General features: G+C 36.6%; 1 protein-coding gene across 8 annotated transcripts in view; it reads left to right on the top strand.

The window, feature by feature from the left end:
• SLC38A9 (solute carrier family 38 member 9) overlaps positions 1 to 13723 on the top strand; it is a 100401-nt gene that overhangs the window by 49245 nt on the left and 37433 nt on the right. For all 8 annotated transcript variants that reach the window (XM_058564073.1, XM_058564072.1, XM_058564074.1 and 5 more), the window contains 3 exons: positions 3539 to 3709; positions 8816 to 8875; positions 11654 to 11848. In XM_058564073.1, coding sequence (XP_058420056.1) covers positions 3539 to 3709; positions 8816 to 8875; positions 11654 to 11848 — 426 coding nt within the window. The remainder of the gene's footprint in view (positions 1 to 3538; positions 3710 to 8815; positions 8876 to 11653; positions 11849 to 13723) is intronic.

The following is a 13723-nucleotide window of genomic DNA, read 5'->3' on the forward strand; positions in this document are numbered from 1 at the left end:
TTTATATATTTAGGTGCACCTACATTGGGTGTGTAGATATTTACAAGTGTTATATCCTCTTGTTGGATTGTTCCCTTGATCATTATGTAATGCCCTTCTTTGTCTCTTTTTACAGTTTTTGTTTTAAAGTCTATTTTGTCTGATATGAGTACTGCTACCCCAGCTTTCTTCTCATTGCCATTTGCATGGAGTATCTTTTTCCACCCCTCACTTTCAGTTTGTGAGTGTCTTTAGGTCTGAAGTGTGTCTCTTGTATGCAGCATATATATGGGTCTTGTTTTTTTATCCAGTCAGCCACCCTATGCCTTTTAATTGGAGCATTTAGTCCATTGACGTTTAAAGTAGCTATTGATAAGTATGTACTTATTTTTTAACTTTTGTTTTCCTCGATGTTGTAGTCGTCCTTCTCTGTTCCTTTTTTCTTCCATACAGAATTGATGGTCTCTTTAGTTTGACCTCTGTCTGAAAGCTCTACTCTTTAACTCCCCTCCTCCCTCATTTTATGTTTTTGATATCATATCTAACCTCTTTTTTGTGCATTTGTATCCATTACCCTCTTATCATGGAAATAGATGATTTTTCCTATTTGTGGTCTTCTCTTTTCCCCTTAAATCAATCCCTTTAACATTTCTTGTAGCACTAGTTTCTTGGTGACAAACTGCTTTAATTTTTGCATGTCTGGGAAATTTTTGATCTCTCCTTCCATTTTGAATGATAACCTTGCCGGGTAGAGTATTCTTGGCTGTAAGTTTTTTCCTTTTAGCACTTTAAATATATCATGCCATTCTCTTCTAGCCTATAAGATTTCTTTTTTTTTTTTAAAGATTTGATTTATTTATTTATTTTCCCCCAAAGTCCCAGTAGATAGTTGTATGTCATAGCTGCACATTCTTCTAGTTGCTGTATGTGGGACGCGGCCTCAGCATGGCCGGAGAAGTGGTGCGTCCGTGCGTGCCTGGGATCCGAACCCGGGCCGCCAGCAGCGGAGCGCACGCACTTAACCGCCAAGCCACGGGGCCGGCCCTAGCCTGTAAGGTTTCTGCTGAGAAGTCAGCTGATAGCCTTATGTGGTTTCCTTTGTATGTAACTTGACTTTCTCTTGCGGCTTTTAGGATTCTCTCTTTATCTTTAATTCTGGACATTTTGATTATGATGTGTCTTGGTGTGGACCTCTTTGGGTTTATCTTGTTTGGGGCTCTCTGTGCTTCCTGTACCTGGATGTCTGTTTCCTTCCTTAGGTTAGGGAAGTTTTCATCTATTATTTCTTGAAATAGATTTTCTGCCCCTTTGTCTCACTCTTCTCCTGCCGGGACACCTATAACATGGATGTTAGTGTGCTTGATGTTGTCCCAGAGGTCCCTTAGACTGTCCTCACTCTTTTTAATTCTTTTCTCTTTTACCTGTTCAGCTTGGGTAATTTCTTCTAGTCTTTTATCCAGCTCCCAGATCCGTTCTTCTGTATCCTCTACTCTGCTTTTGAGTCCCTCTAGTGAGTTTTTCATTTCCAGTATTGTATTCTTCATTTCTGATTGGTTCTTTTTTATATCTTCCATTTCTTTGTTGACATTCTCACTGAGTTCATCTATTCTCCCCATATCAGTGAGCATCCTTAACACTCTTAGTTTGAACTCTCTGTCGGGTAGGTTGCTCATTTCTGTTTCACTTAGTTCCTTTTCTGGGGTTTTGTCCTGTTCCCTTACTTGGAATGTATTCCTTTGCCTCCTCATTTTGCCTCTTTCCCTGTGCTTGTGACTACGTATTGGGTAGGTCAGCTACATCTCCTGCTCTTGGATAGGTCACCTTATGTAAGTGATGGCTTAGGAGGCCTGCACTGTGCTTCCCTCAGTTCTCAATGTTCCAGGGGTGACCCCTATGTGGGCTATGTGTGTCCTTCTGTTGTGGCCTGTTTGCTCTCCCTGTAGGCACCCAGGTTGGCCGAGTTATGCTCCTGGCCAGCTGTTGTAATGCTCAGCTGCTTGTAGTTGTTGTGGGCCCTTCAGTTTCTTTATCAGGTGTGGGGAGCCCCAGCACAGTTGGCTGCAAGTTCTAATACCACTTGTGTTGCAGTATTTCTTTTAAGTGAGTAGGCCCCCAGCGTGGCAGGTTGTTAGGCTCAGGGCCTTACAATTACTATAAGCCTCCAACCTTTAGGTCTCTTGTCAGCTCTCTGAGGATTGCAGCTGTGTGGGGCTGGCCTCAGGCACAGGAGCACCCAATTGTTTCAGGCTTTGGAAGGTGGGGCAAACCCCCTATGTGGGTCTTTGAGAAGCACAAGTCTTCTGCAGCTGACAAGCCCTGCCGCCCACTGGTCCACACACACAGTCAACACACGCCTGCCCCGTGTGAGCGCCCCGACCTCCCCAAGCGGACCCAGTCTCTCCACGGCAGGAGCCCCACACACTCCACCACCGCCCCACACTCTCCACCCGTTCCTTGTGCACGCCCTGCCCCACTGAAATTGGCTCAGTTGCCAGGCTGCAGAGAATCCAGTCACCAATCTATGCAGGCCCACAAGTTGCCTGAGGGCTTGTTGTTGGGTGGGGCTAGTCTCTAGGGTGGGCTGCCTGCCCTGGCTGAGCTGGATTAAATCAGTGCTCTAGCGGGTGGGGCAGACCCTGGGCTAGCAGGCCCCAGGGAGAACTCCAATGTCTGTGTCAGCACGCCCACACCAGGCCACAACAATGGCCACCGCCAATGTCCCACTCTCTGGAGAGGTCTCACCTCTCACTGAGATGCACTCAGGGCCTATTAGGTGAGTCTCTTTTCACCACAGCACTGTGCACCTTTCTTTCTGGTGATTTTAGGTTGCTGTCTGAAACGGGTGAGTTTGCGCGTGGGCCCTTTAAGAACCGGTTTTAATTTCTTTGTGAACCAGCTTTTCTTGGGGTATTCCCCAATGTTTTAGTAGCAGGCAAAGTCAGATATTATGCCACTGGTCTCGATTGTGCTGGGTCCACAAAATGCCCACAGCGGGGGTGCTCCCCGGCTCAGGGCCCCGCGCCTCCAGGGAGGGCTGCGTACCTTTGGGCTGCTCCCTGGCGGCGGTGGCCGTGAAGCTGGCGGCTTGTGAAGGCAGCGTTTTTCCTCTCCAGAAGGGAGTTTCTGCCTCTTCTACCTCAGTTAGGATTGTCTGTTGTTGCAGGAGTTCCTCTTATCCAGTTTTCAGTTCTGTCTCAGGGGTAATTTTTCCACAAGTAGTTGTAAATTGGCTGTGTCCACAGGAGGAGGTGAGTTCAGAGTCTGCCTATGCCGCCCTCTTGACTTCCTCTCCCTCTATTACTTGCTTTTATTAATTATAAAATTTTATGACATTATAATCTATTTCTCAGATTATCTGTACTATTTCTTTGACCTACATTTCTTTTTATGTGTCTGTTCTATAATTAATTTCTGTTATTTCATAATGCGGTCTAATATCTGGTGGTGGAATACGCATATTCTTTTGCTAAATATTTTGAGTTAATTTGGGGAACACAAATTATGAATGTGGAATATATGATTAACCTAATTTTATTCTTTCTCTTTTATTTTTATCTAGCGTCAGTGGATACCACTACCTGGGAATATCCAGATGTCTGCAGACATTATTTTGGCTCCTTTGGACAGTGGTCGAGTCTCCTTTTCTCCTTGGTGTCTCTCGTTGGAGCAATGATAGTTTATTGGGTGCTTATGTCTAATTTTCTTTTTAACACTGGAAAGTTTATTTTTAGTAAGTATTCATATGCTTTAACAGTTACTTTCAGATACAATAGCTACTGTAATGTTTTATTTTCAGCCTTAAACTCTGGACTTGGGATAAATAAATAGTAATATTTGTAATTCTGGAAAATATACTTGATTCAATTTGTTTTCTATAGTTATGATCTCAAATATAATGTGTATGTTCATTTCCAAAACTAATTTTTGAATAAATAATGTTCCTTCAAATCCTCTAATTAATATAAAATATCTCTAAGCCCCAGCAGATGTTGTAAGCATTGTATCAATCCTTACCACAAAATTTTAGTGTAACAGAAAAGTTTATGAAGTTTATTGGTGTTTGTTGCTAAAGAATTTGATTTGTAGAGTCTCGAGGAAACAAATTTCAATCACTTATTTTCACAATATTAGGATCTAAAATTAGGAAACAGAATAATGGAACTTATGTGGTAAATATATTATTTATATACCACAGAATTGTAATTTGCCGGAATCAGCTACTTGAATTCTGAAGGGAGTCTTAGAAATTCAGACCAAATACTCTTTATAAAATTTTTAAGTTGGATAGGGAAAGTTTATTATATATTGAATAAGATTCCAAATTTTTTTCCCTGATGACTCATATACCTAAAGTTTAGTATGTTTTTAGCCAGCTTTAAATAAACCCTATATATTTAAAATCTAGATTTACATGAAAACCAAATGTCAAAATAAGTTGTAACATAATCACAACAGCTAGTTTCCCTAAGAGCTTTCGAGGAGGAGGTTAGTGACGGGGGATAAATTCTACTTTTATTTTAAACAATAAAATTCACATTTTAATTAAGTTTTTTTTATTACCAAGCATTTTTATTGTATGAAAAATTATGAAATATTTCAAACTACCAAAAAAAAATGCAGAAGCTAACATAGATACCAGTGTAACCACTAATGAATTTTCATATCTTAACATTTTGCCATATTTACATCAGTTTTCTTTACAGACGTATAATTGAAGCCCTATGTATATTCCTTCTCAATCTCATTTTCCTTCTTCCCTAAATTTGGTACAAAATTTGGTACATGCATGTTTTTCTTCTTTTAATACATAGATATATAAGCAACATACAGTATTATTTTGCGTATTTTTAATCTGTATATATCCTTTTGCAACTTGCTTTTTGTCTATCGTCTTGATGAATACTCATAGTTATAGTTCATTTTAACTGCTTTATAGTATTCCATAATATGAATGTACTATGACTTTTTTATCCATTCTCTTGTTGATGGATGTTTAATTTGTTTTCAGTTATTTTGCTCTTACAAACAAGGCTGTATTAAAAATTTCTGGAATTTAGGATATTCACATTTTCAACTTTACTAGAAATTACCAAATTGTTCTTTATCATTCTTGTCCAGTTACACTCCTGCCAACAGTTTGTGAAAGTTCCCTTTGTTGGTATTATCAGACTTAAATTTTGCCGCTCAGGATGTGGTTTTAATTTGCATTTCTCTTCATAAGGAGTGACATTAGACATCATTCCTTAATTATACTGGTCATTAGATAGCTTGTTCATATTCTTTGTCCATTTTTCTATTGGATTATTGGTCTTTTCCATATTTATAGGAGCTCTTTGTAAAGTTTGGATACTGATCTTGTATTCATTATTGTGTTGTAAATATCTTCTAGTTAGTGGCTTGTCTTCATTTTGTATGTGGTGGCTCTATTGTTTAAAAGTGTTTTATTTTACTTTCAAATTACTCAGTCTTTTCCATTATGGTCTATAACTCTTCCACATACATTTTAGAATCAACTTGTCAAATTCCACAAAAAAATCTGATCACAATTTGATTGAAATTGCATTGAATTTATCAGTCAGTGTACCATTATGTATCTACCAGCACCATAATTAATGTCGTTAGGGTACTGGGTTTAGGATTTGATTGGAATTGCATTGGATTTATAGATGTGGAGAGAACTGGTATCATTACAATACTGAGTCTTCCTATCTGTGGTCATTTCATGGCATAGTTCTCCATTTACTTAGGTCTTCTTAAATGTCTTTTAAATTTTTCTTGATAAAGATCTTTCATATCTTTTTTTTTTTTTTTTTGGTAAGGAAGATTAGCCCTGAGCTAACATCCATGCCAATCCTCCTCTTTTGCTGAGGAAGACTGGCCCTGGGCTAACATCTGTCACCATCTTCCTCCACTTTATACGGGACACCACCACAGCATGGCCTGACAAGCGGTGCATCCATGTGTACCTGGGAGCCGAACCCAGGCCGCCAGCAGTGGAGCTTGCACACTTAACCACTATGCCACGGGGCCGGCCCCCCATATCTTCTTTTTAGATTTATTCTCAGTACCCTAAAATTTTTTTTTGTATATATAGTTTTAATTTAATATACAAACACACACACTTTTTATTACAGAAAATTTCAAACCTATACAAAGGACACAGAACAGTATAAGGAACCTTCATGTTCCCGTCACCTAGTTTCAACAATTATCAACATTCTGCCATTCTTGAATCATCTATACCAGTGTTTCTCAACTTTTTTTTCATTATTGCCCTCTTACGGAGCCTTTTTAGATGTTTTTTTCCTAATCACTCCTCCCATGAAATTTTAATATCACACATATACTGTATATCTATTTATGAACTGTATGTATATCTGTGCTGTGTATGTAAAAATAGTAAATTTTTTTTGCCCCTTAGGAATGAATTTTTCCTGCTTGGTAGCAATTTTGTATCCATTGAGAAAACATGATCTATCCCTGTACGCACTCCCCACCCCAGTTGACTTATTATTATATATGTAGTTCTCTTTTTTAGATAGAATTTACGTTTATTGAAATACACAAATCTCAGCCATACAATTTTGACAAATGGATAAGTCCATGTAACCCACACCCCCTTCATGAAATAGAACATTTCCAGCTCCCCAGAAAATAGTGACGTATTTTGTAATAATAAAAAATTCTAATTATTTGTTATTGTTATAAAAAGACCTAATTAATTTTTGACTGTCTTGAATCTAGCAAAATGCTGAACTCTTATTGATTCTGATTTTGTAGGTTCAGTTTGGATTTTCTGTTTAGATAGTTACATTGTTTGTGAATAATGAAAACTTTTTCCTGTCTAGTTATTTTTTAAATGACTCATGTACACATACATTTATATTTATGTACATACACACTTATATTTGTATATACACACAGAGACACATATATACGCACATATATATGTTTACATATACACATATGTAGATATGTTTATCTTTTTTAAAGTATAAATTTGTATAGATGCAGTGCTAGTAGACATCTTTATACTGTTCCTGAGGAGATCTTTCTAATGTTTCACCATTAAATATTATGTTTGTTGTGGGTATTGGTTGTACCCTTTAGTCATTTAAAGATGTTCCTGCCTATTGTTTGCTTAAGAATTTTTATTAATGCATGTTGAATTTTATCAAATACTTTATCTGCATCTTTTGAAATGATCATAAAGTTTTTCTCCTTTAAATTGTTAATAAGGTGAATTAAATGAATACATTTTGTAATATTTAAATCATTCTTATATTCTGGGATAAACTTAAATTAGTTTGTTAATCATGATCTATAGTTTTAAATTTCTTACTGGATTCAATTTACTTTTGGGAGGGACGGGGCTAATATTTTATTTAGAACTTTTGTGTCTTTTCATAAGAGATATTGGCCTATAGGTTTTGCTTCTTATACTGTCCTTACTGAACCTTGGTATATTAAGGCTGCTGTAACAAATTACTATAAACTCTTTGGCTTAAACAAGATAAATTTATTCTCTCACAGTCCTAGAGACTAGAAGTCCGAAACGAAAGCGTCAGTAGGGCTTTGCTTCCTCTGAAGCCTCTCGGGAAGAATCCTTCCTTGCCTCTTCCTAGCTTCTGGTGATCGCTGGCAATCCTTGGCATTCCTTGTAGCTGTGTCGCTCCAGTTTCTGCCTCTGTCTTCACATGGCCATCTCCCCTCAGTGTGTCTGTATTCAAATTTCCCTCTTCTTATTAAGGACACTGGTCATTGAATTTAGGGCCTACCCTAATGCAGTATGACCTCATCTTAACATGATTATATTTGCAAAGACCCTATTTCCAAATCAGGTCACATTCTAAGGTTCCTGATGGCTGTGGATTTGAGGAGACACTATTCAAACCACTATACTTGGTATCAAGATTTTGCTAGCCTTATGTAAGTTTTTGGCATTAGAAATTACATAAAAATGCATAACTTCCAATCTTTATCACTAATCCCTTGGATATACTGTAGAAAACCTAGAGCACTGAACTACTTCTTTTATTCTATCTTGAGAAGCATGCAGTGGAGGTGAATAATTAACATATTTAACTTACTTTATGACCTTAAAGCCTAATCCAACATTTTTTACCATCTTATTCAAGTTTCACAACATCACACACTTTTATTAATGCTTATTAAGGTTATAAAAAAGGTTAATATCAAATAGAACAAAGTAAATTCCCTCAGGCTAGCAAGAAAACACATTCTTTACTTATTCTCTCATTCACTATAGAATGATATGAATGCTCAAGTATCTGCACATGCTTTCTACTTTGCTACTTCCTCTAGTGTTATTTAGTGGTGCTTGTGAGCAATAATTACTATATAGCCTTTGGTCTATAACAGTGTGTACTATACTTGTAAAAGTTTTAAGTGATTTTCCAGGTAAGTTTGGCTCTTATGAGTGTTGGTTTTCCCCTTTTGCAGACTTTAGAACTTTATATAAGATGTAACTATACTTATATAATATTGTGAGTACAGGGAAAAGATTGTACACATTATCTTTATTCCAGTGCTTTTATCTGAATTCAGCTTTGTGGATCGATTTTTTAAAAATTCTCAGTTATGTAAAAATTTTCCACATTGGGACTGTGAAGCCAATAACATTAACATTCCTGTAAGAGGAGAATGCTGAAGAAGGTGAAGCTATGTTAACAATGATATAGTCTTGGTTCAGTGTACTAGATAATATTAGTACCCAGTAGATCTTAAAAGATTTTTATAGATAAAAGACTTTAGAGGGTGATTGATTTAGCATCTTTCATTCAGTATTACATTATATTTTTTCCTTAATTTTTAGATTTTATTCATCACATTAATGACACAGACACTGTACTGAGTACCAATGATAGCAACCCTGGTAAGTAGTTTGGAATGTAAAGTTTGGCTTGTTTTTTGTTTGTTTTTTTTTTTTTGAGGAAGATCGGCCCTGAGCTAACATCTGCCAATCCTCCTCTTTTTGCTGAGGAAGACTGGCCCTGGGCTAACATCCATGCCCACCTTCCTCCACTTTATATGGGATGCCGCCACAGCATGGCTTGCCAAGTGGTGCGTTGGTGCGCAAGGATCCAAACCAGCGAAACCCTGGGCCGCCGCAGCGGAGCACGCGTACTTAACCACTTGCGCCACCGGGCAGGCCCCTAGCTTGTTTCTTTATTCCCCACCTTGCTCCAAAAAGGATTTAAAGTGGAACCTATCACTTTAATTTAGGCTAATGATTAGCATAAAATCATTATTATGTTAACTGAGCCACTGTTAAATTGTTGGCAATCAGTGTATTAAACAAAAAAACTCCACTAAAGTTTGTGTTGCTGTGAGCTTAACAATATTTAGTTGATATTATACAACTCACAATTTCAGCCCATATCTATAGTATCCATATTTGCCTATGAATAATCCATACATATTTTTAAGAAGCTATATTGCTGCTAATTGTTTGGGGAATCTGGAAACATAGTTCTCAGTTTGTTAACTTAGTTTTGATGTTTATTGCTTTAGTTACTACTATTTAAGATACAGAAATCTGTATCCTATCAAATAATTAATCTTCTAATAATGAACAGAGGTTAGTAGGTATGGAAAAGTAAATTGAAGGTTTGGCAAAAAAAATTTTAATTTCTTAGAAAAGTTTTTCTTTAATTTATTTCTTAAAAATAAATCTTTGTAGCCTGTAAGTTTATCCAGTGTGGCAGTCACAGGGAAAGTGAATATGAAAGCTCATGTAACCTTGTCAACAGTTGTCCTGTTAACCTTGAATATCACCTAAACCTTTTGTGTATTTAGATTCCAAAGACACTAAATTGATATCATTTTGGTGAAGGTACACATTGATCACTAAGAGGACAATTTATTCAATATATATTTATTAAGCCTGTTATGTGTTAGGAACTGTTCTAGGCTCTGGAGATATAATGAAGAGACAAAAGTCTCTCCTCTCATGAAGCATGTATTCCAAGGTTTGCTATTCAGTATCTTACCTTGCCCTTTAATTAAACTGATTAAACTGTCTTTTGTTAACACTAGAAAATGAGTGAGTGAAATACTGGCTTTTATTCCTGTGGACACACACAAACACACACCTTTGAATAATTATATGAAAATATTTTAGCATAATTTTAAAATATATCTCTTGCACCCTGTCCCTTACCTCAGAATTTTTAAAGAACCAAATTACATCCTTGTCTTAAAAGAGAAATTTATTTTACAATAGCTATTCTGATATCAGTTAATGAAACTTGTTTGTTAATATCTAATAGGATCTTCAATAGGGATTCAGTTCATGGTTGAATTCATAAATATCACAATTATACTGATGATTTGGAGAGCACCAGCAGTAAAGTCAGTTACTTTGCATAGTGATATCTTATGTTGATACTTGCACTTCTTGATTCTTCTTTTTATTTTGAACAGTGTGTTAAATAGAATATGAAACAATCCATCTCAGTTAATGTAAAAAATTACAGCTAACATTTATTGAAAATTTACTGTGTGCAGACATTGTTTTAAATGTTTTACAGCAACTCTATAAGATAGATACTGTTATCTCTACTTTCTAGATGCAGAAACCAAGGCACAGAGAAGTTGACTTGCCCAAGGTCACATAACTATTAAGTGACAGAGTCAGGATTCTGTCAATTTACTTCCATAGCCTGTGCTCTTTACCACTATAATTATTAGCACAAGAAAAATTCAAGTTAATTTACTTCTGTCCAGAGCACAGAAGAAAAAAGTGCATGTTAAAATGCTGACTAAGAAGGAGGGAGAAAGAAAATTGTTTGGCTTTGTGGCATGCCAAATAATGGATAGAGAATAGAATTAAAAACAGAATTTACAATGAATATATCACTTTCTCTTTGACTAGTGATGAGTGTGATTATTGCTCAGTATGCGTATTTTTCACCAGCATTAAGAATTCTTTACAAAGAGCTGATTATTAGCAAAAGCACTATTATGAAATTAGAAAGCATGGGAATAATTACTATTCCATCTGATAAAAGAAGAAATTCCCACTTGTAGACCAGTGTTAGGAAAAATACAATTTACTCACTTCCCAGTTCTGTGGATATCATCTAGGTGCTTAGGCTGCTGTCAAATGTGATAAACTTCCAGAAGAATTACTCTGGGTTGCTGGAATTCAAGATTCCTAAGCTATAAGCAGTAATTAGGTTTTGGCAATACCACGGCAGCAGTTTCAGTGATGTCCAGTTTTTATTCCAAACTCATAGATTTTGTTTATTGTTAGGAAAAACCTGTTCTTTAGCCTTTGGATGGATTATTAGCACAACAAACAGTTACCCTGAATGATATTTCTTATATTATTGTGTAAATAAAACCAAATACCATCCAGCCCAATATTTTCTCTCTGGCAGTGGAACCAAGGGATATTCAGTGGGATATTTTTATAGTTTCCAGTAAAAATTAAGGATACACCTCAAAATTTTCTAAGATTCCCCCACCTTGAATCATTTACAGGTGAAAGATTCCTAATATATCTAAATATAACTCTCTATTTTTTCCAAAAGGGAGAAGCTTAGTATTCACGGTAAAAGCTGAGGTTGGTAGAGCAGGTGTCAGTCTCTGGGAGTAGTCATTTTCTGTTCTTTGTAGTCTTCTCTAATCCAGTGCTTTCCTATTGCAGTGATTTGTCCAAGTGCCGGGAATGGTGGCCATCTTGACAATGGCTCTATCATTTTCTACGCCAATGACACGGGACTCCAACAGTTTGAAAAGTGGTGGAATAAGTCCAAAACAGTGCCTTTTTACCTCATAGGGCTCCTCCTGCCACTGCTCAATTTCAAATCTCCTTCATTTTTTTCAAAATTTAATATCCTAGGTAAGTCGAGGCACTGTGTTGTGGAACCTCTGTGTAGTAGATGAATACATGCTGAATTCTGTGGCCGGGAAGAGTGTTCTCTTCCAGGCCTGTTCATCTATGTTTAATTTGTCACCCTTATGTTACCCTGCTTTTTGGTTTTCTGTATAGAGTTTGGCACAGAGAAAAATGTGGATGACCATTTCAAGTCCAATTCTCTCTTTTTTTTAGGACGAGTTATTGGGTTTCCCATTCTATCCTTACTGAACAACTCTTCCTCATTTCCTCTGAAGGTACAGTTAGAGGAAATAGACTAAGATTTCAGGAGGAGAGATTCAAAGTGATTATTATAGGAATTCTCAATTCTAAGGGTTGGAAATATTAGAACCTACTAAGGCAGGATATGGAATATTTTTTTCTACAATTTCTATTTAAGAGTGTAGAACAGAATTATCATCTGACTTTCAACCTGGGATATTCTCTAGCTCAAGCTTCTTAGGTTTATTCTGCATTTACTCTCTTCCTTAGTGCTTTTTTCATTCTTGGAATGCTGTTGCCTCCTTAAAGAAACAGATTTCTTTCTGTGAGCCCTGTTTTCTGTAAATTTCTGAAATCACTGAAGAAATTTCCGAATCACTAAAGGAATATTTTGACCCTATCTTCTTTTACAGCACTGAGCCTTAAGATGGCAAAAGGAACCCTCAAAGAAAGCTCAGATCTGGTTAACTAAAGACAAGGGTATCATTCAAAAAGAATTGATAACCCCCAATAGACCATAGTATTTCGTTTCCTCCTTGTAGATCTGATTTCCTGGTAGGCAGTCTCGAGTATAAAATAAGTAGATTACTCATCACATCAAGGAAGGTGGCTTTTGGGTTTCCAAAAGACCAAAGGGAGAGTTAAGGATATTTCTTGATACCTCTCTGCCTTACAACAGGATTCACTGTAAGACTGCCACAGACACACACAGAAACTGAAGCATTGTGGTTTTATAAGCTTTGGCTTCTTGTTTTCATCCTTTCTGAATCAGCTAATCTCCAAACCCACAGTAGAGCTTATATAGCTCATTTGTGGTTTCCTGATTTACTTGCCGACTTTCCTATGCAACAGATCTTTTAAAGTTAGCATATAAACTTATAGAAAAATTTGTTCAATTGGGCAAAATAATCACCAACCTTCTAACCAGGTTGATTATTCTCCACCTTCTTAAGGATATTCTGCTTTTGCCCTTTTTCATCATACTTTCTGTTTCTTTTAAAACGATAGCTTCTTTAGAGGAATTAGCATCTAATTCCTGTAGAAACCTTTTTGGATTTCCTAACTCTACTCCACAATGACTGGACTTAATTCCTTAAAAGGAATAATCCTCTACTTCCAGACTACTAAAAAATTCCAAATACCCACTTTACTCTGTATATAAACCTGTGAATGGAATCTGGAATCTTTCCACCTAGCACGTAGTACTATCCAATCAAAACCTCGTCTAGATACTAGACCAGATTGTTCATGGATTATTTAGTTTATTGCCTTTCTCAAATAGGTTTATGATCCACATTCACTACTTTTCTTTCTTTACTTTATCATCTTAAGCTAAATATTGTGACAGACTTGAACAACTCGTTGATCATCTCTAATACTTCCAGTACAAAGAATGAGTCAGTTTTATGTTGTTTTTCTTCTCCTGTGTAACCATACAATTTTGTAGTGGACTCTCTGCATATATCCTCCACTAAACTCAGCTCATGAGTAAATTAGGCAATTTTGCATTCAGCAATATATGAGCTACCTTCATCTGGTTCTTCTTAGGCCTACTACATATTTTATTGCTTTGTTTTCTGATGACTCACATAGCTTATTTCTGTTCTTTAGATCCCATCTGAGTTTTAGTGGGCATAA

Source organism: Diceros bicornis, chromosome 20, assembly GCF_020826845.1.
Source record: "Diceros bicornis minor isolate mBicDic1 chromosome 20, mDicBic1.mat.cur, whole genome shotgun sequence".
In the NCBI taxonomy this organism is placed as follows: domain Eukaryota; kingdom Metazoa; phylum Chordata; class Mammalia; order Perissodactyla; family Rhinocerotidae; genus Diceros; species Diceros bicornis.